We start from the raw sequence: 27,244 nt of genomic DNA on the forward strand, positions 1-27,244 counted from the left end.
ATAAGAAAATACCATATGTTGAAAAATTGCCTCAATAGAAAAGAAAAAAAACAATGAAAATATTTAGAAATAAAAACCAAAATTGTCCATGCAGTCAAGGGAAGTTTGAAAAACTGTCTTAACGATCACGTTTGTATTTCTTCTACATATGTTAACACTTCTCTGTAAATAAACCAAACTTATGAAAACTAATCCTAAATGCAAGCTTTTCTGGTTCCAATTAGCATTTTTGGAACAGTGATGTATTACAGAACTGCTCAGTACTGCTCAGCGGTCTCATTCATTGTCCCAGCTCTTCGATGTCATCATACCCTATGTCTTGAAGAGCAGGGGATAAATCTCTCTGAGCTCCAGATGTTCTGTTTCTTGACACATTAGGATTCCAGTCTGAAAGCATGAAGGGAAGAACACTGAGATAAATGCCCATTCTGCATGTGTTACATCCACATGGTTGTGCAGCTGACAGCACGGGCTGTCTGTTGCTGCCTCCAGAAAGACTTGAGAAAAGCTTATTTTATTCTACTTCCTGCCACATATAAAAATATCCAAGGATCAAGCATACTTTTCCCAATAAACATTTTTAATGAACTTAACAATAATCATTTTTAATGAAAGCAATTATTCAATGTGCCAAAAGAACCCAATCCCATGTTTTACCACCTCAACTTTAAAAAGCATTTTTTGCTCTTTATCTGACATTACAAACGTAGTAGATCTAGCCTTGTCCTTCCCAAGAGTATGCCCTAATTTGGATCCTCCCAAGGCTACCATAGGATAACGATCGACCCATTGTTGGTGTTTGAAATCTACTAGGAGGATATAATTCATCTTATAGACTGAGGGTGGTTACTGCATAGAAAAGTATGACCCTGCTAGCCCTCCCTCTCAGCTTTTCCTGAGGAGATCTCTGGGTCCTTGAGCCCTGCTCTCAGCTCCTTCCTTCTAAGGCTTCCCTGCTAACACTGGGATATCAAGTTTCCTAGATCTCTGCAGATAAAGTCTATTCTCGCTTGCAGTGTTTATAAGGAGAAAAACAACATAGTTGTAGATTACCTGCAGAAGTTGTGAGAACACCTACTGAATTAGTTGAAAGACCAGTCTAACAAGCATCTACCTGGAAGTGTAGGTAGATGTGAATCTAATGACATTCTTCAAGGCTAAGTGCAAAGTGTCGCACATGGGCCAAGGCAATCCCAGATGTTTATACAGACTGGGAGAAGAACTCCTTGAGATCAGCGCTGTACAGAAGGACTTCGGGGTCCTAGTGGACAAGAGGCTGGACATGAGCCAGCAGGGCAGAGGGGAACTGAGATAATGAGAGGGCTGGAGCACCTCTCCTATGAGGAAAGGCTGAGGGAGCTGGGCTTGTTTAGCTTGGAGAAGAGAAGGCTCCGGAGAGACCTCACTGTCGCTTTCCAATATTTGAAAGGAGAGTATAAACAGGAGGGGGAACGACTGTTTACAAGGATGGATAGTGATAGGACAAGGGGGAATGGTTTTAAACTGAGGCACGGGAGGTTTAGGTTAGATATTAGGAGAAAGTTTTTCACACAGAGGGTGGTGATGCACTGGAACAGGTTGCCCAAGGAGGTTGTGGATGCCCCATCCCTGGAGGCATTCAAGGCCAGGCTGGATGTGGCTCTGGGCAGCCTGGTCTGCTGGTTGGTGACCCTGCACATAGCAGGGGGGTTGAAACTAGATGATCACTATGGTCCTTTTCAACCTAGGTCATTCTGTGACTCTGTGATTTTATGGGATAGCATTTCTTCCTTACAGTGATTAGATAAAGTCTAGGTGATCTTTTGAGGTATGCTCCACCATGATTTTCCCTGAGTTTGGTACAATAACTATAGGATATGAAAATTAGCAGCAGTGCTCTTCTGGCCTCACCTTTCCATGAATCCTTGTTTCTGTCACATTCTTCTGAGACCCCAGTCATTTCTTGCTTATTCTGCTCAAAAAGAGAAGCATCTTCAGGTCCAGGAGCATCTGTTACATCATCATAACCACCTTCCAGGTTATTTCCAGGCAATGATGGGATTTCTGAAACAGGATAGGTATTAATAGTAATAGGGATAGGTCTTCCATTAGAGAGAGCACTAGCTTATGATCCAAAAATAAGTCCTGCAATAACGGCAGTAGTATAATAATGAGTGGTAAGAAACTAAGGTTCCTCCTGAGGACTCTACAGTATGTCACAGTGATACAGCTCGAATAATTGTCATATGTTGTTGTAACAAGTAGAAAGCAGAAAACAATGTAGAAGATGAACAGGAATAGGACAAATATGTGGAACAATGCAGTTAGTGGAAAAATTTATGTCAAGGTAGTCTTCCCCACTTTGTTTCATAATTGCACAGTAACAAATTGCTCTGTGTCTATCTCTGTAAAGCACCTATTTCCTTGTATTTTCATTACTTTAACCACTCTCTGTTAAACTTCAGTGAAATAGACTAGCTAAGTAGCTGCCCTGTGCTGTCACCTCTGGTTGTTTGGATACAAACTTGGGCCAAACCTTTGGAGAAAAATATTTGCAGTTCTTTTTCCCTGTCTCTCATTTTCCACTGTTTTTAGCGGGGAAATCAGTGAAACCGACCATAGATGCTAATGAGGGGAAGCTGCCCTAAAACAGTTCTAAGAGAGCTTTCCAGAGCAGGTTTGAGTGTGCAAATGAAGACCAAAAAGTGCTGAATAAAGCCAGATGCATGTTTACTTCAGAGCTGCTTGTGTGGGCTTGGCAGATTTGGAAATCTGAGGGTAGGAGAGAAGAATTATGGGAGAAACCAGAAGTTTCCTGGTAAACGTGTGAGCTTCACAGTTTCATACTGAGGCCACCAGAAGAAATTAGCTTTAGTTTGTTTCTCTTGATGAGAAAAAGACACACATACCTGAGAGGCCAGACATCCCTTGCTGTTCTTTCATCAGTTTGTAGTCAATCTCCTCATAGACAACCTCACTGAAGGAGTCATAGGGTAGCCTGGAGCCTGAACATAAAATGCATGATCATTCACAGACTCTGTCCATACTCAGGCCATGGTCATGAAAAGATGGAGGGATCTAACAGGGTCTACACAATCTGGTTACTACGCAAAAAGTCACTAAGAAGTGCTGGCTAAGAAGAAGTGTGGAGAAAAAGTTTATTTTGACAAAGAGACCTTAGATATTGGGTGAGGAAGCAAGTTTGGATTTGAAAACAGATCCGTTCTATTTATTCCGTCTCTGTGCATATCTAAGTTTCTTTGTTTTAAAGTTATGTTTTGTGTTATCTTCTAATAGCCCCTTCATTACTCAAGAGACTGAAAGCTTTCCAGATGTTTGTGGCATTTCAGGGAAAGATCTCATGCAGATCCAGTCTGAACTGGAGATATTGCTACTCATTTGTCTGAGATGTAATGTGCTGCTAGCTATGAGGTTTCCAGTTGCTGTACTGATTTGATATTCTAAAAGCCACCTTTAGTAAGGTGGCTGTCCGTCCTTGCATTTTTGCTGTTTCTCACTGGAAAACTGTTTCTCCAAATTGACCTCACTTTCCACTCTCAAGCTAGTTCCCCTGTCTCTGTTTCTCTCCATACAGGCGGTTCACTTTTAAGTATCCTACAGAGGAAGACCAGGCCCAAGACTCCCAGTAGTTGTCCTGGCTGCTGTCAGTTTCCAGATGTACTAGTTGACATGAATGAGTGAAAATCTCAGTGCAGCAGCAGGTGTCATTTACCTCAGCAACCCATCTCCCCTTCTCCCCCAGACAGCTAAAAACTTGCCAGCCGTTTCAAGGAAGCATTTTATACCAACACACCTCTCTGCTGTGCCCTGGCTCTTTGGATCTGTCCAGCAAGAATGGCAAGAACCAGGCAGAGAAGGGCCCCCAGGATGATGCAGAGGATGACAGGTGCTGAAGCTCTCATGTTGTTTGTCGCTGAGCGGCGGGGTGAAGCTAGATGGAAACAAAGAGGCAACACATAGGGAAGAACCCAGTAGCCCAAAGGCTGCTCCTCTGAAGTCTCCTCATGTGCTCAGGTAGCAGAGTGAGGCAGGTCACCTGCTGCATAATTTCTGCTCAGTGAGAAAGAATTCAGCAGCTAGAAATAGTGCCACTCATTTCTCCTTTACAAAAGACTGTGGGAGATGCTTTGTACTGAGCTGGAATATCTCAGAATCACAGAACTGGAGGGGTTGGAAGGGACCTCAAGAATCACTGCGTCCAACCCCCCTGCTAAAGCAGGTTGATATATTTCTGATTTACCTGTTTCGCAGTATCAGTGACAATGAAAGTCCCTAATTTGATGGGAGGAAGAAAGGGTCAAGAAGAAATGTTTTACCTGCTTTAGTGGAAGGTGCTGTTGTTTCTGTCACACCTACAAAAGGAAAGTGAGTCCAGATTAAGGAAGAGGTAACTGAAAAGTAGGAAGAATATGTTCATATCGTTTGTGAGGTTCCTTCAGTCAGAATTATAAAGAGGCTAATCACTGGGATGGACAGATGGCATAATATCCCTCTATTCAGCTCCCTCCCCAGTTTGTGTGATGAACCAAAGGACCATTTTACTAACCTGAGCAATCCACGGCAGCATCCTCCTTGTGATCACAGTTTTTGCCGAGCAAAGGCTTGGAAGGACAGTCCCAAAGTGACAGTTCTGTTCCTTTACAGTGGACCTTCTCCAGCCAGATGGGACCTGTCCCCTCCCCGAAGGCAGCTTCACTCAGAGCAGACGCAGCAGAACCACAGCCCAGTTGCCTGCATACAACATTAGCATCTGCCACATCCCAGGAATCATCACAGATTGTTCCCCAGGAACCCTGATTCCAAATCTCCACTCTTCCTGAGCACGCATCCTCTCCTCCTACAACACGTAACTTGTCCTTGTCTGCAGAATAAAAAAGCGTCTGTATTGCCTGAATAGCAGTAAGGTCCACAGAGATTAATTAGGAAAAACAAGGGGGTAGAAGTACCTGAGCAACTTGTAGAGTTTGGACACTCAGTAAAGGAGGCAGAAGTTGTTGTTCCTTTTCTTCCTGCAGAAATTAAATACTGAATTAAATAATTCGATCATTGTCTGGAAAGAGTGAAGGAGTGTAAACTTCCTGAGCATTAATCATCAAGTGCATTTTTCCTATAATAAATGTGTAACCTATTTAGTAGTTGATGTAGTAGTTGGCATTTATTAGTGTTTGGCTATTATTGTATATTAAAAAAATCTTTAAACTCTCTGATGACTTTGTTTTCTTTTCTCTTGAAGTGCCTTTCAAGAGATCTGAGTTATCTAAAAATTATTTATATTTCAGGGGGAACCCACAGATATGAGATACTGTCCTAAAAGCAGGCACCAGAAACGATAATTTAGAACTGAACTAACGTACACTTGCACTTGGTTATATGCATGCATATGTATTTGTATGTATATAAGCACTGCTTTGCAGACATACATACAGAAATACATGTATGTCTCTAGTCATCTTGAGTAGTCTCATCTTAACTGAAATCTCACAGACTAATTGCATTTCACACATTTTTGATGTACAGATAAGCAGTGGCAGCATCCCATCAGGGGTTTCCCTTGGATTTTAACACTGATATCATTTTAATTTACTCATTTTCAGCAGAGATGTAGGCAAAATGTTTGTGCCAATTTCATGAAACTGAAAATAATATGAAGTGGAAACAGATAAACGTGAGTAAGCATCATATTGTCCATGTATGCATGTGCAGATGTATGTATATTTGGGAGGTACTGTGTGGATGCAATTGTATTTACCAGTGCAAGAAATATGGGTCTCTTCTGCTCGGTTATCACATGACTGAGGATCCCAGGGGTCTGACTGACATTGCCACAGGGAGCTGTGTTGCTCAGCGCACTCAATGTGATCCAGCCATGTGGGCCCAGAACCTCTGCCATATTTGAAATCTCTTTCGATTTCCCCACCATCTCCACAGTTCAAGTGTTTGCATACAGTTACTGCAGTGAGTTGAGACATACGATTGGAGCAAATGCTCCCCCATGTCCCATTGTAGAAAACTTCTAGCCGTCCAGCACAGCCACTGCCGTTCACCAGCCTCAGAGCCAGGAACTCTGAAAGTGAAGGTATAAAAATGGAATCAGATGACGTGATTCAACACACATTTCTTCGTCTTGTTTCCAAAGACCAACCATTCAGTAAGCATTACTCTTCAAATAATAGGGGCCACTTCCTCAGTGATTCTGACTGTTGTCCCAATCCAAGAATCCACAGGAGTGGCCGGTATTTTATCATTCAACTGATCTCAGGGCATACAGTTTTTTGGGGGGCTCCCATGACAGCTGGTCACACACTTTGCTGGAGGTAAGGAAAATGCAGATATCATACAACGGGAGGGGTATTGCTCCCTCAGCCCTTGCCTAGAGTGGCCTACTAGCACACAAACCTCCTTGGCTCCTTCTTGAGCCCTCTCCAGGCTTTTGGTGCAATCCAAAGAGAGAATGAAACCAGATGTTTCCTCCTAAATGTCATGTAAATGTGTTTTTTCAACAATATAAAAGCTGGATCCTCTTATAGTGAAATTGGAGGCCTCAGTTATGAGGGGATGCACTGTGTAGGACTTCCCTGTTGTTGGGAAGGCTCTCCAAATTCTTGCTGCAAATGAAGCTCCCCAGCAACTGCGAATCTGGATGATGGTAAAGTATTAGGGCAATTGGTGATGTATCTTTCTTAATGACTATTGCTATTATTCATGAAGTAACAGTTAGGCACATTGCCTTGTTCTGTTTTATTCTTGCTATATCATTGCACTTATTATCTCAGTGCTTTAAACTGAAGTAAAGATAAACACACTACTTTAATGTGGTGTCTGTGACCTTTGTGCTGATCCTGTCCACTGGTAAACAGTCTGGCACTTGACAGTTGATGACCTCCTTCTGCACAACGTGCAGCCACAGCCTCTTGGTGTAGCAACCCTCCAATTTATCCCCGAAATCCCTCAGCATACACTTTTGCGTGTACATGTGTGAATGCCAAATAAGTACACCCTTTGTGATGATGGGCCATGCTTGCAGACAGGAGAGAATAACAAGCTGTTCAAGCAAGACTCCACCAATTCTCATCTTTCCCATTTGTGTTCTCTTTCAGCTCACAGGCTATGAAATGTATTCTTTCAACATACCTGAGCATAGGACTCCAGCGTCCTCTTTGTGTTGGCAGTTGTGATGACCCCATACCCTAGAGGGGCATGCCCAGATATTGGATTCAGACCCAGTGCAGTTCACATCATCCAGCCAGATTTGCCCTGAGCCTTCTCCATAGTAAGCAGAGTCTAATGCCTTGATGGCATATCCACATCCCAGCTGTCTGCAAACAACATTTGCATCTGATAGATCCCAGTTATCATCACAGATAGTGCCCCAGATGCCATCATGATAAAGCTCCACTCTCCCAGCACAGCGTTTTGTTCCATTCACCAGCCTCATCTGCCGGCTCTCTGCAGGAAGAAAATGCAACTGACAATATTGAATATATTGATAATGCACTGGTCAATTTAATGAGCGTGTATTTAAAGCACATTTGAGGCATCATGTTCTTGTTAGATTCCAGTTCATTTATTATGATTTCTTAGGTAGAACTCCTGCGATGCTAAAACCACATCAAGGCAAAGGATTACTCCTGCAACAGGTGAATAAGTAATTCCTGTTGGTTACTGCAAATGGGTAGCATAGTCTAGTTGTGGTAAGTATATGCAGACATCACCTTATTTTAGAAAGTCTGAGAAGCTGTTTTCTAACTAAACGCATTTAGATCAGAAACAGGTTCTGCAACAGATGCGTTAAAAATTAAGAGATAGGTAGCAATAGTTGTTTGTGCGTATATCTAGAAAGTCTGCATGTGCCTACACATATATAGAAGAGTCACAAAACCAAATCTATTCAGTTCTTTGATGTCAGTTCAAATGTAGATAGTCACTGACAAATTAGTGCTTTTATGACTTCTGTATTCTGTTACTTCTTTTTGATTCTGTGAGCTAAATTCTTTAAGAATTTCAGACGAAGAAAGAAATGTGTGAATTTCACTTGCTTCTTTGACTACCGTTTATCTCTTTGTGTCTACAAGTCGGTGAGTTTCACAAGCTCTGATCCATGCCTATTTAAGATCTGGTAAGACCACAGCACAAGGTTGGCTAGAGACAACCCTAGAAAGCATTCTGTTCTTTTCACACAGTGACTCACCAGAGCAGATCACACCAACATCTTCAGCAACTCCTGCTGACAGCGCCTGAGAATGGGAGGTCTTGCAGAGCACTAGCCGAGTCTCATTTCCATCACACTGGACACTTCTTAAGCCCACAGGACCGATGCCTCGTTCAGACCTTGGAAGGTAATAGGCTCTCTTTGCTATTCCACACTGGAGCTGTCTGCATACCACATGAGCATCTTTGATGTTCCAGTCGTCATCTAGGACTCTGCCCCATATGCCATCAAGGGAGATTTCAACACGCCCATCGCAGCGGCTCTGACCATCTGAGAGTCTGAGTGATTCAGCAAGACCTGGGCTCAAAAGGTTTGGAAAACGCTATGAATAAAATTTTCTGCTGCTATCACAGTAGAAATAACATGCAGGGGAGAGATGGAAGTCCAAATTATATGATGGTAAAGAGTATTTCACACCAGCGATTAAGGAGATAGCCTGTGGTAAGGCTTTGATTGCTTCTATGCCCAGAAGATTTTGCAACAGGAAGCAAGATAGACATACCCAGCTAAAAGGTTAGATCCTCCTAGAATCAGGCACATCGAAATAATGTGATTTCCTTTAGAGTGAAATCCTACTAAATGAAGTTCTTATGCTGAAAGTGGGGACAGAAGTATGATGGGTGGGTAGTGAAGGAAGGAGAAGGAAATTAAATATAAGCTGACATATACAACTTGGCAAAGTGAGATCACCAAGATTGCTTTGATCTGAAGTTACAAAACCTGAAAAGAAAACATTCCTAACTTACCTGAGCAAACAACAGTGGCTACTTCTTTGGCTGAACAAGTTGGATTGCCCAAAGTCACTTGAGCACAATCCCACAGGCAGGACTCTGTCCCTTCACAGTGAAAAGCATCTCTCCATACAGGTCCATTCCCATCCACAAAACTGTCTCCTGTCTGGATTGACTTTGCATAGCCACAGTTCAGCTGATAGCAGAGGACATTAGCAGCCTGCAAATTCCAGTGGGAGCGGCAGAGTCTTCCCCATGTATCGCCATGGCGGATTTCCACTCTGCCTGAGCACGTGCTGCCATTCGCTAGTCTGCCCCCTGGGCACCCTGAATATAAGAGAAAATGAATACCAAGATGTCATACTGGTAACTGCTCATGAGCATGAACTAAAAACTGGCTTGGAAATGGAAATGAATTTTCCTTAGCAATAAGAAGAAGCAAAAATGACTCCACTGGCCACAAGAATTTCCATACATATAACTAGATTTTAGTCCCCCTGTTTTACTGAGAAGAATGATTAGAAATCAGAATCTGTTCTCCTGCAATTTTTGAACTTGAGGCACTAGACTTCAAGGCTCTGAGTGAACCTAAACTACTCTGACCAGATGTATTTGGGTCTCTCAACTCAGGCCATTGGTCCAAGGACTCAATTAAGCCTGAACCAGGCCTTCAGTCCTTGCCTTAACTGTGTGGTTGGTGTAACTGCCCTGTCTTCTGCTGTTCCTCATTTTTCTCTACAGTTCAGCCCTCTGTGTTCGGATGCTTCAGACTATACCCTGGTGGATACACTCATATTGTCTCACCATCTGGATCCAGCTCATTCTCTCCTCAGGAGCAGCCCTTCCCTTACTCTTCCCTGGCACAAAGAGGGTTTCATAGAGAGTGAGCAGCCTTGTGGTAAGTGCAGCCTCAGCTCCTGGAAATACCTGTAGCAGCAGGCTAAATACAGAGATTGGCTGTACAGATACCCTCTGGTTTTTGGGTCCACACTGTCTCAAAGAAGCCATTTTTCATTTCTCCTCTTAGCCTTTTCCATTGCTCACCTGAGCATATCACACGAGCAACATTTCCAGCAGGGCATTCGTTCTGATCTAGAACACTCACAGAACAGTCTCTCGAGTATGAGCCATTCTTCTTACAGCTGAATGTACCGTTCCAGAAAGACCAATTTCCTCTTCCAAAGGACTGTCCATCTGGTATTGACAGTGCAACTCCACAGTCCAGATGCTGGCAGAGGTCATTGGCAGCTGGAAAACTCCACGAGTAGTCACAGAGCGTTCCCCATGAGCCTCCATGAAGAAGCTCAACTCTCCCTGTACATGTGGTACTGCCATTTGACAACCTGTATCCACCATAGCCTGCAGAAATAATGAAGGACTTAAGCATTTGTATTATCATTTATTGCTATCACATTGAAAATTGTAAGAGAGATCTAGTCTACTAACCCTTTCTGTGTCCCAGACTACCGGGTAGAGTGGTAGAACAGGAAGCACATAAATCAACTCTGAAACAATTATTTATCATCCATGCTGTAGCCCATACTACATCGCTGAAAGTCTTTTAACTCCTGAATTTCCCTCTCTCCTTCTCTGCTTTGTTCTCTTCTCCCCCCAAAATGCTGCTGCTACTTTGTAGAATATATATTTATTTATTTATTTATTTATTTATTTATTTTTAGAGACAATCTTTAAATTCCTGTCTTGCTTTCGTTGTGTGTTTGGGAAACACAGAATAGGAGCTACTAGTTGCATTTTCTCTCCAAGTCGCAAGTCCTCTCACATTAATCAGTAACCAGTTCAGTGCAATTCTCAACTTTCGTGTATGTAACAGCTCAAGGTACAAAATACAAAAGGTCATGTCCACCAGGTAATGATTCACAATTATTTAAGTATGATGTGGAGTGTCCTACTGCAATCCCCATGCAGTTGTTCTGACTTTTCATACTGTTATACTGCCTACCCTTGCCTCATTCTTGTTCAATATTCCTTCTAACGAAACCTCTGAGCTATGAATCTTGCAGGACAGGAACAGGAGCCAAGATCTCTCAGTCATAGGCATCTTAACTAGGCTGTCTGGCTCCTCAGTGGGCTGCAGAGCACAACAGCCAAGGCAGGTTTGAAACTGACTGCAGCCCTTTGACTGGAAAAGTCTCAAGGGAGACCATATCGCTCTTTACAAATGCCTCAAAGGTGGTTGTAATCAGGTGGGGGTTGGCTGCTTCTCCTAGGTAACTAGTGATAGCACAGGAGGTAATGGCCTTGAGCTGTGCCAGGGGAAGTTCAGATTGGACATCAAGAAAATTTCATCTCAGGAAGAGTGGTGAAGTACTGGAACTGGCTGCCCTGGCTGTTCAAGAAAAAGGCAGATGTGGCACTGAGTGGCATGATATAGTGGTCATGGTGGTGATGGGTTGATGGTTGAAATAGATGAGCTTAGTGATCTTTTCCAACCTTGACAGTTCTTTGATTCTATTTTACGATTCTGTGGCTGGGAAATGCATGAAATGAACTTCTTTCCATTAAATATTTGTAACTTATGCCTCTATGATTTTGCATAAGTCTGTAGTTGTACCTCTCCCAGTTTTATAATTAAGTGAAGTACCAGAGTTTAACACACACAGTAGCATAGAAGAAAATGCATTTTGCCATGTTCCTGATTATCTGCTCTGGTCACCTCTCCTTTTATGCATATGAGAAAGATAAGGAAGGAATTCCAAACACTACGGAGCTCATACCTCTAATAACATAAGAGAAATTACAGATCTTTTGAGACCTCCATCCATGGTGACAGAGTGAAACTGTCACAAAGGATGCATTAAACGCAGACTCTCAGTTGAATGAAGGAGATTGTGAGGCTGCTCTCTTTTATTCTTTTACTCCTGGCCCTTCCTTGAATCTCTCAGGCATAGTAAGGGAAGAAGCCTAGAACCATTGAAATATGCAGAGGCTCAGAGTGGTGGGCTGCCAGGAAGAAAACTTGGGATACATATAAACTATATCCATCAGTCCAAAGTCTCACCTGAACATAGAACATAAGCATCATGAGAGCATGCCTTACTATGCTGCAACGTCCTGGGACATTGTGCAAGGTGAGTCTCATTCCCCACACAGTGGAACTTTTCTTGCCAGATCAATTCATGTCTGCCTCTAATGTGAGCTCCTCTCAAGACATCCACAGCCTGGCCACAACTTAGCTCACTGCATATAACAGAGGCAGCATTGAAATCAATGTATGAGTAACAGACTGTAGTCCAAGTTTCTTCTTGCTTTATTTTCAGGTGTCCTGAGCAGGCAGTGTCCCCACCAGACAGATGCAGCCCTGAGAAACCTGTGTGGTGGGGAGAAGGAGAGAAGAAGGAGAAAACAAGAAAATCAGTATTGAATGTTGATTATGCTGGTCTAATTTAATTTCTCTCGTGCATTCATGGGCAAGACACATGGAATGCATGTCTCTGAGGACCAGTAACTTCTAAATAGCTGTTGTGGCAATATCTGTATGTGCTGCTGGCAAGAGAAAAATGAGAGGAAAAAAACAGCTTATGGGAATGTTTGTGTTTTTAGTACATGAAAATACAGAATCTTGAACAAGTGCTCAGAAAGCCCTAGAACAAGGGGAATTTTGAACATTTGCAACTTGTTTGAACAACAGTAATCCACAAATAAATAAATGAACACATAAGCATTTACAAGTGTGTGTCCTCAAGTCTTCACTATTCAAAGGAATAGAAGACTGAAGTGCCTCAAAAAGAAGAAAACCTGTATTATACAAATATCAAGGGATTTCCAGAAGAATATAGAGCAGAGTCAACTACGAAACACCTCTATAGTGTGATCTGGAAGTCTACAGGTTTATTAGTTCAAGTTCAGCACTGCTGATCCCCATAGGCTTTGTTGAACACCTTTGCACATCACTTCATGAGCTTCATATTTCTGGAGATCTTGTTCAGGCAAGGCATACTACATGAAAGTTAGCTGTGCAGACCCTGAGTGAAGCCTATCTCGGTTTTGATCGAATGTGGCAGCTGAGGCACAGCAGCTTGTGAGAGAAACGACCTGTCCTGAAAACAGCATTGCACTGCTTTTCTTCTGTGGCATTGCACATTGCAGTGGTAGACTTGCTTCCACTCAGATGGGGCTACATGTAGCCAGTTCAGTGTCTGTGTCTCACCTGGTGTTTGTTTTTTTTGTTTGTTTGCTTGTTTTTAACTCCACTCAATAACATTTTTGAAGTTCTATAGGTAAAACACTGTTTTTTTCTTTGGTGTTTGCATTTTATTCAGCTCCACAGCTCTATTAGCAGTGAAGTACTTCATATCATAACAGTTCCACCACTGTTCATGGGTGAGATATTTATTTTATATGCTTTTCTTCTCAGCGGATGTAATATGGAAATAGTAATGGATTTATTTTTATGCAGTACAGACAATCACCACAATGAATTTATAGCTGTGCAGGTGCATGGAAAATGTTGTTCACATGAGCACCAACGGTGCAGTCAAGGGAAATCTCAAGTTTATCAAGAGTGACTCCACAGAGCGTGGGAGAGTTTGTGGCTTTGAATCAAAAGGAGAGGCTGGTAAGGCTGATTTTGTAGTGGGAGTTTGTTAGAAACCACCCATTAAGGTGAGGATTTGGGTGAAATCTTCTATAAACAAAAACAGAAAATCTCCAAATCACACATCTTTATGCTGTCATTGGCAAAACTACTGAGCACATAATGCGTTTAGTTTCCAGTCCCTCACTTCAAGGATATTGGTTTTCACAAGCATGTGCAAGGAAGAGCAATGAAGTTGGTGAAGGGAATGGAAGATTTATGAGGAGCAATTAAGGGAACTAGGATTGTTTAGTCTGGAGAAAAAGAGGATGAGGGGAGACCTCATTGCTCTCTACAACTAAAAGTTGTCTCTTTTATCATATGACTAGTGATATGACACAAAGGAATGAGCGAAAGTTGTGGCAGGGGAAGTTTAGGCTGAAAACTAGGAAGAATTTCTTCACAGAGAGCGTGGAGAACCATTGGAATGGGCTGCCCAGGAAAATGGTGGAGTCCTCATCCTTGCATATATTTAAGAAACACAGACATGACATCTATTTGGTAGCAAGGAGGAACTTGCTTGGTTGGGGTTACAAAAATCTTTGGTAGCCTTTAGTCACCCTGAAATAGTGGATTTCCAAATATTAAATGGGGTGAGAAAGAAGAAAAAGTGCAGAGCAAACAGAGTTCAGGAGAAAGAATTTGACCTAAATAAACCCATGGGATGCAATACGGTTTATCTAAACTGACCAATTTTCTTTCAAGTCCACTCTCTCTAAAAAGAGGCCATTTTCAAAAGGTTGTAGAGATTATATCCCTAGCAATAGGAAAAAGGCAGATGTTGCACTCATCTTCAGAAAAGGATGAAAAGACGACCTGGAGAACTAAACTACAGGCTGGTCAGAGAAAATCATGGGGTGAGTATTCCAGGAGCATATTTCTAAGCAGGTGAAGTGAGAGGTGAGCAGGTGAACAAGGGGAGTCAGCATGGATTTTCCAAGAGTAAACCATGCCTATGTGACCTGACTGGTTTCTCTGAAAAAAGGATTGATTTGTGAATGATGGGATAAGAGCAGTACATACCATTCACCTCAAATTTAACAAGGTCTTTGAAACTGTCTTGCACAATTTTTGTGTCTTGCAACAGTCTCAATGAGTGAATTACTAGATGGGCAAAAAGCTCATCAGTCAGGCTCAGATTGTAGTTCTTAGTGAATTGCACTCAACCTGGAGGCTGGCAACAAGTGGATTACCACTGTTGTCTTTCCTGAGATCTGTTCCGTTCTGTATCTTCATCAGCATCCTGGAGAGCTTGATGGAGTACACTTTTACTGAGCTGAGATAACCTCAAGGGCAGAGCTGCCATTCTGGTGAACACAGAAGGAAGTAATAAGTTGACAGGAAACCTTATGAAAGTCAAAAAGAATGAACGTGAAGTCTTGAAGAGAGGAAAGAACCTCTTGCAGTGCTTCAGGGAGAAAAACCAAGCACATATTGCAAGCAAAAACACTGAGCATACACTGGATTTTTTTGCCATTCCAGAAATTCCTATCTTAGCTTACAGGAAGATCTAAAGGAGGAGGATGCTTGGATAGCATAATACAGAATGTCCTTGCTTCTCCATCTACACCCTCTCTTTAGCTTCCTTTCCTGGCCAAAAGCAAGTTGATTATTGCTCTCATGTTGAGAGGCATGGTAGAAAGAAATGGTGTTTCTATTTCTGTTCTGTGTAATTTACTATGTCTATTTCTGTTCTATATCATTGCTGTGCAAAGGCAAAGCAGACACACATTTGTGGTCAGCAGAAGTTTTAATGGTTATTTGGGTTATACTTATTTGGGTTCAGAGGCCATGGAGGAAGCGTTACCTCTGTGCTGACCACATTACTAGACTTTATCCATTTAGGACAAAGATTGATCTCAGCTCCTTTGTATTGTGGGAATTGCTCTATTATTAGAGGTTATATAACTTCTTACCTGAGCAGATCACTCCAACGTCAAAATAATGAGGGCAGGTAAAGCCACCCCAGCCTGCATGAGGGCAGTTCCAGAGAGCAGATTCATTACCACGGCACTCTACTCGATACAACCATGTAGGTCCAGATCCTTCTCCAAAAGGAGCTCGGTTAAGGGCCTGAACAGCAGACCCACATCCTACTTGCTGGCAAACAACCTCGGCATCTTCTGTATTCCAGTCACCATCACACACAGTTCCCCACCGATCCTCATGTTTTACTTCCACTCTCCCAGAGCAGGGGCTAGTTCCATTTATCAGCTTCAATTCATCATCCCCTTCATAAACAGAGACAGAAGAGGGTTATGAATATGACAGTCTAATCATTACAATCTTTTGCAGATGATTAATCAGATTCTTATTACTCCTAAACCTTATTTTTAAGAATCACTTTCTAAATAGTCCCATATAAAGTTCTCGTTTGTTTTGCTTTCAGGGTGCTATGTGTGTATTTACAAGTTTGAGAAAACTGAACTGCTAAAATGTAAGTTATTTCTAATTACATGCAAGCTGTCTCTGCTCCCGACCTATCAGAGATGGAAAATGCCAAGAAATGCCCATAGCCTGTGTCTCATAAGGGCTTCAGTAGAAGTTTCTCCTTTCTTTTTATTGTTCTTCCTCAATTTCTTCCTCTCAGACAAACTATTATTTGCAACTAAGTGCCCCCCAAAGTCTCTCTCTCTCTCTTTTTTTTTTTTAAAATACCCTGCCATGGACACAGTCCTCCTGGTCAGAGGTACATGCCAAGAAGAGACGTCTCATGCAGATATCGTCACGGGCTGGTGATCTGTTCTGGGAGATGCAGCAGGATAAGCAGAAGATGGGCAAGTAGGTGGGTATTCATCTTGTTCCTCATGCCCCACCCCCTCTTGATGTAAAAATTATCCTCAAAGAATCCTCTTCTTCTCTGCTTCCAGTGCCTGCTGCTCTGTGATCCTCTGTTTCCAGGCCTATTTCTCTCCACTAATATCAAAATTCCACTAATATTTCAATTCTTCTACAAATTGTTCCACACAATATTACAGTCTGTACAGAGCAGATGACAGTCTGACAGAAGAGGGAAGGCTCCCATGAGGTTTTCTTGCTTTATTATGTTGGACTACTACTATAAAAGCTTCAGCTACTATACAGAAGTCTAGAAAAAGGACCTAAGAGCAAGAAAACACAAGAAGAATTTTATTACATTCAAATGCAGGAATGATTATGAGACATAGAAGCAACTCATAGAAAATGAAGCTACACCATAACCTGCTTGAGCTCAGAAAACAGGGTAATAGATTTGAGTTGTATTTTACAAAGACATCAGGAAAACAAAGGCAGATAGTCTAGTATGTAATTACATGAGAAGAAAAAACTGTTCAGGAATTGTTTTTTGTTTTTGTTTTTTCCCCTCAAAAAGTCAAAGGTTTTAAGGTAAGAGTTTTGGAGCAGCTTCTCCTTAAAAAAAAAAAAAAAAGTTCTTTGCTTACAGGAAGAATTTATTCGCTTGACTAAAAGGCAAAAACATTGAGTTAGTATTCTGAATCCTAGCAGACAGTAATAAAAAAAATAAAAAATAAAATAAATAAAAAAATAAAAAAGGCACTGAAAACAAACAATGAAACAAAAAATAAAGATACCTCCTGCAGATTCCATTAAGAACAATTACTGTTGTATTGAAACAATGAAGATGACATTCAGATCGTTAGGTTTTGTGTTAGAAAGTTCATCTTCCCATGCAAAGGAGCACAGAGAAACAAAGGCAGGTGGGGAAACCTTAGTAATCTGATCAGAGAAAAAGGCTCCTGCTGTGGCACTTCCTGGGACTATCCCAGGATATGGGACACTGTATGAGATACAAAAGAAAAGCACCCAAAGATTGCTTGGGAAGGAGAAAGCATAGCACAACAGAAGGGTAAATGGACACAAGGGACAAATAGGCTGCTTCTCAGCTGACTTGTGCAGCTATGACCTGCGCTGTCTGTTTCTTTTTACTTTATTCTGTGCACCTGTGTATGGATGTACCAGCAGCTGGTGCTGGACCATGGGTCACAGAAGGCCATGTCTTTGATACCAGCAACTAGAACGAACGAGAGCATGTTAGTGTGTGACTGCTAATGCATATCAAGCTGGGCTACCCAGCAAGTAGATTAAGTAAATTAAGTCAGGCATATCTAATTTGTAGCCCATAGGCCACATGCAGCTCAGCACATCTTGCAGTGAAGCCTGGTCCAGCCCCTCAGTGTCAACTAAACATAGTGTGCTAATATCCCCATCTGGGCTGAAACAAGGGCATGGCACACAGTGCAGTGCCAGCTCATGTGATAGCAAATAAGTTTATAGATTTTGATACACTGACTAAACACAGTCCTGTAAACAGCAAAAAAATATGCAGCTATGCTTTCTATTTTGGTAAAATAATGAGAATAGGTTTCAAAATAGTTAAACCAAAAACCTGATGATTTTTTCGTTTGCAACTGAAACAACACATCGTTTGTGCCCTAAGGCTGCTATACTTTTGCCTTGTTGTGCAACTGGATAGATATAAATCACGGAAGAAGTTCAGCAGAATAAGAAAAAATAGGGGAGTCTAATAATATTCCACAATGCTTTGTGACTTGAACAAAAATTCCAGGATTATCCAGAAGAGTGCTAAGTATGCTAACAAACTACTTAGAGATTTTGAATTCCATAAACATCCCATCTACAAAGAGCAAGGTGCATTGACATCCTTTACTTTCAGAGCATAAATAATCAGTGCCTTCACAAGAAGGAACTTTTAAGAACAGTTTTATCAAGTAATGAGAGATTAAAGCAGTGATAACAAGCCTTAAACCTTGGGATAGACCTTGGGATAGAGGCTAACCTCAAATGACGCATGCAATTATTTGCTTGACATACATGTATATTTGAATTACACACAGTACTGAAATACTTGAGAGGCATTTTATATTTCATAGCAAAAGGAGCTCTGGTGATTTTGTTCTGGAACTAAGAGTCTTGGGGCACATTTTTTGAATTGCAGTTTGCTCAGTGACAGTTAAATCATTCAGTACTTGTGCTCATCTGTTACCAATGTTGGGTCCTTGTGTAATACTATAATGGAATGATAACAGTAGGGTGGCAAAGTCTCTGACTACAGCAAATGAGAACAAGCCCAAAGGCAGCAGTAGTTGACTAAAATGCAGTTGTCTCCATCTGCATGTAGTCTGATTGTCTCCTGGTTCAGAGGCAGATAATATAGTACTGACACAGAATTGCTCTTGTACACAGGCAAAGGTTTTACTTCTGTGCTAATACTGCTGCACTTCCCCACAATTTCCTGTCTGTCATTTAGATTCAGAAACATGAAGAGATTATTCAAGTGGATGACAAGTAGCAACATCTGAAGATATTTTTGTACAAACTGTCTTCTTTTCTCAAATTTCCTGAGTAAAATTCTCTCAAATACTTAGCACAAAGAGCTACAAAACGCCTTTGTACTTGAGATGTATTTAAAAACAAACATTTAATAAAGAAAACATTTATAAATTAAAGTCATCATTCATTATTAAAGGAACCAGATAACCTATTTCTATTAGCCACATTCAGGACTAAAACAAACAGATCCTCAATTGATTGATCTGTTTCTCTGCACTTGAATATTTAAGTGCAGAATCTGACATACTATTTTCAGCACATGACAGAATGCAGGGCTGAATGCAGAGGCAAAGATAGACAAAACATACCCAGCAATTTTTAATATACTCTAATTGAAACTGTCATCTGTTGAAATCAATCTATTGTGATGTTTTTTATGTTACCTATAGACATATTACCTCCACTCACACTCCACAGCATATCCTAACAAGGACCAAGTTTAAATTCAGTGGTACTAGTTACAGGATGAGGTTCTGCTTGGGTAAAAGGGTGTAAAATTTGGGCTTGTTCCCACTAAAGACCTGGTTCCCCTCGCAGACCAAGAATAAGAATGAGGCATGCAGTCCTTTTCCCAGGGTGTGTGCATGCCTATCAAGATTTCAGCTCACTTCTGATGTGCTTCTGATATTGCCTGCACTCTCCAAAGTCCCTGTGGACAAACAAGGGGCTGTGATAGCATGCAATATGCAAGTATGGTCAGAGCCAGAGCAGATGCGTGGGTTGTCAGTGCTGATAATGGGGTGTCAATGTAAAACTACTCCCATCTACATTGTAAGGCACTCTTTTACTGCTTCCTCTTATTATAAAGTTGGCAGATAACTTACTTTTTAGTACAGTTCTGCTACAGAGATGTCTAAATACAAGTATGTAATATTGCTGTTCACACTCCTTTACACAGAAAGTCCCATGCCACTTCGTCCCATCCATTTGCATCCACACAACTGGTGGGAGCCTCTAAAACTAGGTCTCTGCTACATGAAGGAAAATATCAACCATGAAATCTTATTTTCATCATACAAGGGTGCAACCGTCAGGCATAGTGCTATGTTACTAACTCCATGTGTATAGAGACAAAAATATGAACTCCAAAATCTGGTTCTTATAGTTCATTTCAACCACATACACGTAGCCCTACAACAGCATGGAGATAACTAGTGTTAAAATTCAAACATACAGGAACAATGGAAGGGAAGATACTACCCAGTCAAACGCCACTGCACACAGCAGCATTTTAACTTGGTTTAAATAAAGACCTAGAGTTATTGACTCCATCTACACAAAGCTCAATGGGGGAAACAAGACAGTAATAAAAAATACCCAATAGGCTTCCATTACAGCTCAACTGTTCACTCAACTTGGACTTGAACTCTGTAAAAATGTCAGATGGCTAATATGTCAGTAAAATATAGAACTCTTACAAATGGCTTATTTTTTTCTGCCAGGATCACCAAGGAGTCCGAATTAAGTACAAATGTATTTAAACACTTTCTTGACATTTTGCCTCACAGACTAATGGAATAACAACCAATTTATACTGAATTCACACTCTCTTCCTAAGCCAAGTACCTTATGCAAATTAATGTACTTACCTAGGGAAACCTGAATGGTGAGGAGAAGGAGCCACAACACTAAAGCTGAAAGACATCCTTTCATTGCCATCCTTACCGTGGCTGGATAAAAACTCTTTGTTAGGCACTATATAGACCAAACTCTCTGCATGCGTGTCTCTCTGCGTCAGAAATAACTACGAAGGAGGAAATATATAGGTTCACATCCTAGCATGAGCTATATGAAGGAACCAATAGAAATATTGTTCACCTTTTTAGACATTATCAGCAGATAATCTCAAATCTGAAAGAACCAAAACCTCCAATAAAATTTGAAAGTTGTACCTGTGACCATATATGCGGAATGTCTGCGTTTCTAATGTCACCATCGAGATCGTCATTTCACTATTGGCATCAACCTGTGGTACAAGAAGAATAATGTGTAAAATGGTTATTTCTCAACTGACAAAGCAATATGGAAGTGCAGAACATTGGTCTCACTTTGGAATGAAAAAGGGAAAGAGAATTCTTACATTTGCAATTAATCAATCTCCTTGGGAACAACTGTGCTCTCATTATAAAATCCAAACAAGAGGGTCTTACTGCTGGTGGTAGCATTGTGAATAACAAATGACACTCTATCTTTGTGGTGAGGATTGCTCAGGGTTTCCTTATTTGGTTAAAACCTGAGGATAGTATGGGCAGAAGCTTTTGAAAGACCATCTTCCTTAGGATACAACTTACAGGACTTCCTGTCTTCTCTGCACCGGGGCATGTCACAGCTGTCTGTATCATATCCTTTAGCTCTATATCTGAGACTGCGTACCCATAGTGGGTATCAAAGCAGGGGGGAGGAGGGGGTTCCTGATTTGCCACAGGGACATGATCGAAGTCCCCTTAGAGATGAATACAGGAGTCTTGATCGTGATGTCTGCAGGCCATGTACCTATTACCAGGGGGACTACTCATCTCCCAACCTCCAATAATCTCCCCCAACGTGCAAATAGTTCACATCATTTTAGTCCTACTTGCATCTTCCAAGGTCTTTCTACTTCATCGGTACCTGGTTCTAGGTTCTCAGAAGATTATTTTCATTGCAAGTTTGGGGTCTGACCTGATTATCAGTGCCCATAATTCAGATCCTAAGTGGGGACACCCATGTTGTCAGTAGCATCTTCAGGGCACTGAGTCCGCTGTCTCTAGGCCTTTCATTTGGGTCCCACAGTGTTTCATAGAGTATCTTCACCCACTCCCACATGGCCTGAGAGTCTGCCTTCAGGACAGCCTTAAGAGTGCCATTATAATTTTCAACAAGGCCTGCCCCAGTTGTATCATATGGCCGGTGGAATCACCACTCAATGTTGTTTTCTTCTGCACGGTGCTATACCACTGCAACAGCGAAATGAGTACCTTGGTTACCCTCAATGACTTGAGGTGTCCCATAGGTGGCCATCAACTTGGAGAGTGCCTTGATAGTGTATGCCTGGTTTGCTCTTGGCCCTGGATAGGCCTATTGTTCTTTGTTCAGCATTACGCAGCTTCTCCTGTAACCAGTGGGTGATGTTCTTCGATTGAGGATTCACCATACACAGAACTTGAGCCAGTGTGCTGACTTCATTATTTCCTGGAGAGTGTAGAGTTTGGTGTCTAGAGATGTGGTAGACATTTATGGTCCTGTTTTTAATCACATTCCATATGTCTAGCCACATATCTCTACCCCAGATATGTTGGGCACAAGCAGTCCATTCCTGGGTAGCCCACTGTGCAGTCCAAAGAGTGAACCCTGCTACACAGCCCAAATATCTGTGCAGACATTCAGCGTACCATCACCAGGTTCCTTGGTTATAATCATCCACACGGCTAGCAGTTCTGCCCATTGAGTACTCTGACCATACCACTCTTCAAATTAGATGGTTTCAGTAGAAGCATGGCATGCTACTGTTCTCCACTTGCTTGGGTTAGACTTGCTGGATCCATTCATACACCAGGCATCTTCAGGAATGAAATATTTCTCTTCCTGAAAGGGACTCTTCTCTGATGGAGCAACCATTGTCTTTACTGGCACGTCAATGAGTCTACTGCCTTTTCTAAAGCCTCTAGCAAGTCAGACGTCAACATGAGATCATCAATAGAGTGGTACATTTTGATGTTATTAGGAATATTCCACTCTGCTAAGTCATGCGCCACTAAGTTCTGACAATAAGTTGGTGAATGCACATACCCTTGTCAGCAGGACCTGAATGGGAGTACTGAAGAATGCATTTGCCAAGTCTATGATAAACAGTAGGCTTCTATTTCCCAATTCGATGTGTCCATCGGGGGGCAATATCAGATAGAGCTGCATGAATGGGCAACCTTGACCTTATTCTCTGTAATCCACTGTCATTCTCCATGTACTGACTTCTGTACTGGGCATATAACTATGTGCAGATCTTATGATTCCCACTTTTTCTAGTTCCTGCACTGTTCTTAAGATTTTCTCTTGCCCGCTCACCTGCCCACCTCCCCCTCCCAGCCGTCTATAATGTTTAGTATTAGTGATCTGGCACAACTCTGGCAGGTGAATAGGCTCATGTTTCACTGGGGCAACAGACACAATATACACCCAGACTGGGAGATGCCCAACCCCCAGCTTCAATTATATCTGTATTACAGGGATGGTCTGTCCTCAGAACCCACCAGTCATCACCTGTTTTCACGAAATTTAGTTAGATCACCATAAATAATTAAGGTTTCTGCACTCGTGTTTCCTAATGCCATCACTTGCCGTACATCATTCCAGGATCAAGAAGTATGTAATTCAAATCAGAGAACGTAGGTGCAGGGGGGCTGGCATGCCCCGTCGCACAAGTAACTGTGAAATTGCCTATTCTTTTTCCTCAGGTGGCTCAGGTCACTTGAGAAGGCTTTTTCCTTTTGTTAGGGGCTATGAAATCTTCCAAGTTCTATGTTCTGGAGTTTTCAACTTTCCTCCAGCTGCCTCCATAGCTGAAAGAGGATATGATTGGTTTGGCAACCAATTTTTGCCAATAGAACCCCAGTCTGGATTAAATCACTAAACAGCTTTTTTTGGGACACCTGTGTGGGCCCCAGTTGAGAAGTTTGTGGGGCAGGTCTCCTAGTTTTAGTCACAGGGAGGACCTCAGCTCCTCCCAACATCTAGTTATTGTGCCTGGTCCAAAGGCACTATGTTTCTCCTAGATCTGCCACCAATTGGGTAGCTTGTTGAACAACAGCTTCTGAGGCTACCAAAGGGTTTATTATGGACATTAGTGAGCCTCTGGTAGGGAGGCACTTGTTCCAGAATGAGATCCCTCATCACTGAGGAGAATTTCCACCAGATCTTGACTCTCAGACTTGTCATCTTAAGTCACTTCCTTCATTCCTGGTTCTCTGATATAACTTTGAAGTCCCTCTGTCAAAGTCCGTAGAACAGTATTTATTGGAATATTGCTTTTATTTGGCCACACAATCCTACATGCAGCCATTATCCATTAAATTAAAGAATTATTTTCATCATTATGCATTACAATCTCATACAGTCTTTGTCTGAGGGCCAGATGTACGTGATAGATACAAGTTTAGAAATCTTTGGTCCATTAATAGTCACACTTTCGGCCTCAAAGTCCCATAACCTCAAGAAATAAGCTGGCATGCTCCCTAGTGATTTCTGTTTAAATCATTGTAATATATCCATGAGTTCGGCGGCCTTGTATGGGTGCATGTCACATGTAATGCAGCGGGGGCAGGGGGCCACTCCTGAGGTGGCAATCGTGCTGGTCTGTCTTGGACTTCCTTTGTTTTTTGATTTATTACTGGTCTTATTTCTAGAGAATTTGAGGTTCCTGGATCCTCTCGTTGGACTTCAGTCATCTTCATTTTCCTTTTATTTTAGATTCAACTATGATCAAAGGATCCCATTGATTTAAGTCCTTCTCTCTTTCTAATGATATAGTTCTTCATTTTAGAGGGGAAATGCCATTTGAAGATCATGGAATGGCCTGTGTTGAAAAGGACTATAATGATCATCTAGTTTCAACCCCCCTGCTAAGTGCAGGGTCACCAACCTCTAGACCAGGCTGTCCAGAGTCACATCCAGCCTGGCCTTGAATACCTCCAAGGATAGGGCATCCACAGCCTCATTGGGCAGCCTATTCCAGTGCTTCAAAGGTGAGGTGGCTTACCACCTCGGAAGTGCAACTTCACTTTTCAGCTGCCTGATATGGGATTTTAAAAGCTCATTTTCATCTTTCAATCCTTCCTCAAAGGAATGATATACATTAATTGCTAGCAGTAGCTGACATGCTATAGAGGATGTCACTACACCTCTTTCCTCAGTTCTTAAGAATATTTGTTCAAATTTATTCAAAAATTCTGCCACCTGCCAGCTTGAAAGGGGATTTTATTATGAGACCATGCAGCATAATAATAATAATAATCCATACAGAACTCAGCCATTGGGAATCCAGGGTTTCACCTGGGAAGTTCCTCCTGTGGGGCATTACGGGGTCCCAACAACCAGCCAACACACTCTCCTTTTAAGAAAAAAAAATGTCCTTAATTCATATGCTGCTATCATGCCTGCCTGATTCACCAAGTGTAACAGTTGAAAGTGCATCGATGACAGCAGAGCAGCAAGATCCCAGGCTGTAGTAAGTGAGGGTCCCCTCAAAAGCAACAGCCATATACAAAGAAGTAAGGAAGAAAAAAAAGGGAAAAAGGGAAAAAGCTACTTACCTTCAGAAAGCTTCAGGTATACAGGGAGTCTCTATCAAGATACCCTTCTCTTCATTGCCAACCCTTATCCTGCTGACCCTGATCCTGGCTCTCCACCCCTTCCAGTCATTCAGATGCATTACATGCACCTGAGCTCCTCTTTCTTCCTACAAGGTACTCGATAATTGTTTCAAGCTGTGAGTTAGCATTTCCACTACAAATACCTAGTAATGTTTTACAAAGAACTTTGAGGATGTATCCTCACTTGACCTGGATATAGCATATAGCATATTTATCTCTATATAATGTTTTTGATGGGAGTTACTACAGGACTAGCTTGACTGTACTGAGAAAATATTGACATAAAATGGCTGCTAAGTACTTACAGGAAAAACTCACTGCCACCCTGGAAACCAGGTATAGGAGCTAGGATTTTGGCCTAGAAGCTTGGCCTGGGAACCAGGGACATCTTTGTGGGTTGCTGTTGGCATCCTAACAACTGGAGACATTCTGAAGACCCTATTGATAAAACAAGAAATTGAGGAACACCATCATCTTGGAAAGGAGGCAGTTCTGAGAAATTTATCATCTGTTTCCTTGAGAAAGGGGAGTGAGACAGTAGCTCTGCTTAGCTATCCATTGATGTTAAAGCATCACACTGCCAAGGAGGATGCTTCAAGATATACTGCTCCTTGAGCAGCACTCTTGGCTGTGATGTAGTTCGATGACAAATAAAGCTGCCAGTTCATTATGTGTCTTCCCCAGCATGCTTGAAGCCAGGTTAACTCTGTAACTATTGTTCTATACTGAATCCCATCTGCCAAGTTACACACTAGGAACATTTATCATCAACACTCATACACTCATAATCTGAGTTTCTGTGGCCAGGTATGCACCTTCACTGTAAACACATGGTAAAGCAAATAACCAGATGTGAACAGATCACTTAATGGGACTTCTCGTTGTTTTCTTATTGGCACAATCAGATAACTTATCTCATTTTGAGGAAAGCAAACTCTGGATGAAATTAATCCAGACAGAGCTGAGTTGAGCCAGTTATGCTGAGAAATAATAGCTCTGCTATTATCATGATCATAACACGTGTAAGAATAAAAATGTGAATGAATGCCATTCTTTCCTTTAAGGGCTCCCATTGGCAGCTCTAGGGATACTTTCTGGTTAAGGATTACTTCTTGGTTACCCCACCTGAAAATCTGGTGCTGACTCAGTTCTCTTTACTGGGAGGAGCAAAATTTAAGGAATGGGCAGAGCTCACTGTTCTCCAGTTTGCAAAAAAATAAGGAAAAAAAATCAACATATAGCAGAATTTAACACGAGCAGGAGCATCTCTCTGTAAAGAGAAAAAAATAACTTTCCCTATAAAAACTGTGTAGCATTTTCATGCCATACTTGACAGTGAAGGGAGAATGTAAAGTGTTTGTAGAATATTTACTAGTAAAGCAAGATACAGATGGGATTCAGATAGAGAGCTACTGCTAAATTTGTGTCAACTCTGAAGAGTCAAGAAAGAAGAGGATGGTTTCACTGGTAGAACTACATTTTTTCCTCATACTGGCTTGAGCCAGAAGTGAAACATATTGTAATGAATGCCTGTAAGATCATATTTTACTAGTTGAACCATTATTCATTAAATCAAGTTGTTGTTATAATAGCAGATAACTATTCACATGTTATATTCAATTATTGCCTCTCACACAGACACTCGTTAATATTTCCCTGTTTAGACTAAGATGCAGGGAGCTTATCCTAGAAAGAGAGAGCTATTTTTCGGAGGCTTCTAATTGATGCTCAGAAATACCCTTGAGGACCTATTTTTCCATGGCACCCTAGGATGTGGCCAAGGATGTAAAACTCCCAGGCAAGACAATTATGTACTGAGTGGTCTCGACTGATCTCCAAATATTCTGAATTTATCTGTTCTTGTGGATTCATAAGACTACTAGTCTACAAGCCTTACTTATTCTTGGGAGGCTTTTCCATGCTGCCTCTCAGCACCTACCTCTCCTTTCTTTGATTTCCTGATTTCTGGTTACTGTTCTTCCTTTGCACACTGGGGCACAGCTTGCAAATTCAC

The 27,244-nt window shown here is 41.6% G+C and overlaps 1 protein-coding gene across 1 annotated transcript; it reads right to left on the reverse strand.

The window, feature by feature from the left end:
- Positions 1–1,750: 1,750 nt before the first annotated feature.
- On the reverse strand, positions 1,751–25,448 carry LOC128089924 (antigen WC1.1-like; the record flags this gene model as incomplete). Its single annotated transcript, XM_052701808.1, has 16 exons — positions 25,171–25,448; positions 20,779–20,852; positions 20,476–20,630; positions 15,451–15,765; positions 11,960–12,268; positions 9,985–10,299; positions 8,956–9,267; positions 8,189–8,506; positions 7,132–7,446; positions 5,750–6,064; positions 4,947–5,009; positions 4,547–4,861; positions 4,317–4,352; positions 3,794–3,931; positions 2,883–2,984; positions 1,751–2,103 (listed from the first exon to the last, which is right to left on the reverse strand). Coding segments are annotated over exons 3-16 (3,276 nt in total), but the record flags the coding sequence as incomplete, so codon positions are not given.
- Between the last annotated feature and the right edge of the window lie 1,796 nt (positions 25,449–27,244).

This window comes from Tympanuchus pallidicinctus, unplaced genomic scaffold (assembly GCF_026119805.1).
Source record: "Tympanuchus pallidicinctus isolate F22 unplaced genomic scaffold, pur_lepc_1.0 scaffold40, whole genome shotgun sequence".
NCBI classification, from domain to species: Eukaryota; Metazoa; Chordata; class Aves; order Galliformes; family Phasianidae; genus Tympanuchus; species Tympanuchus pallidicinctus.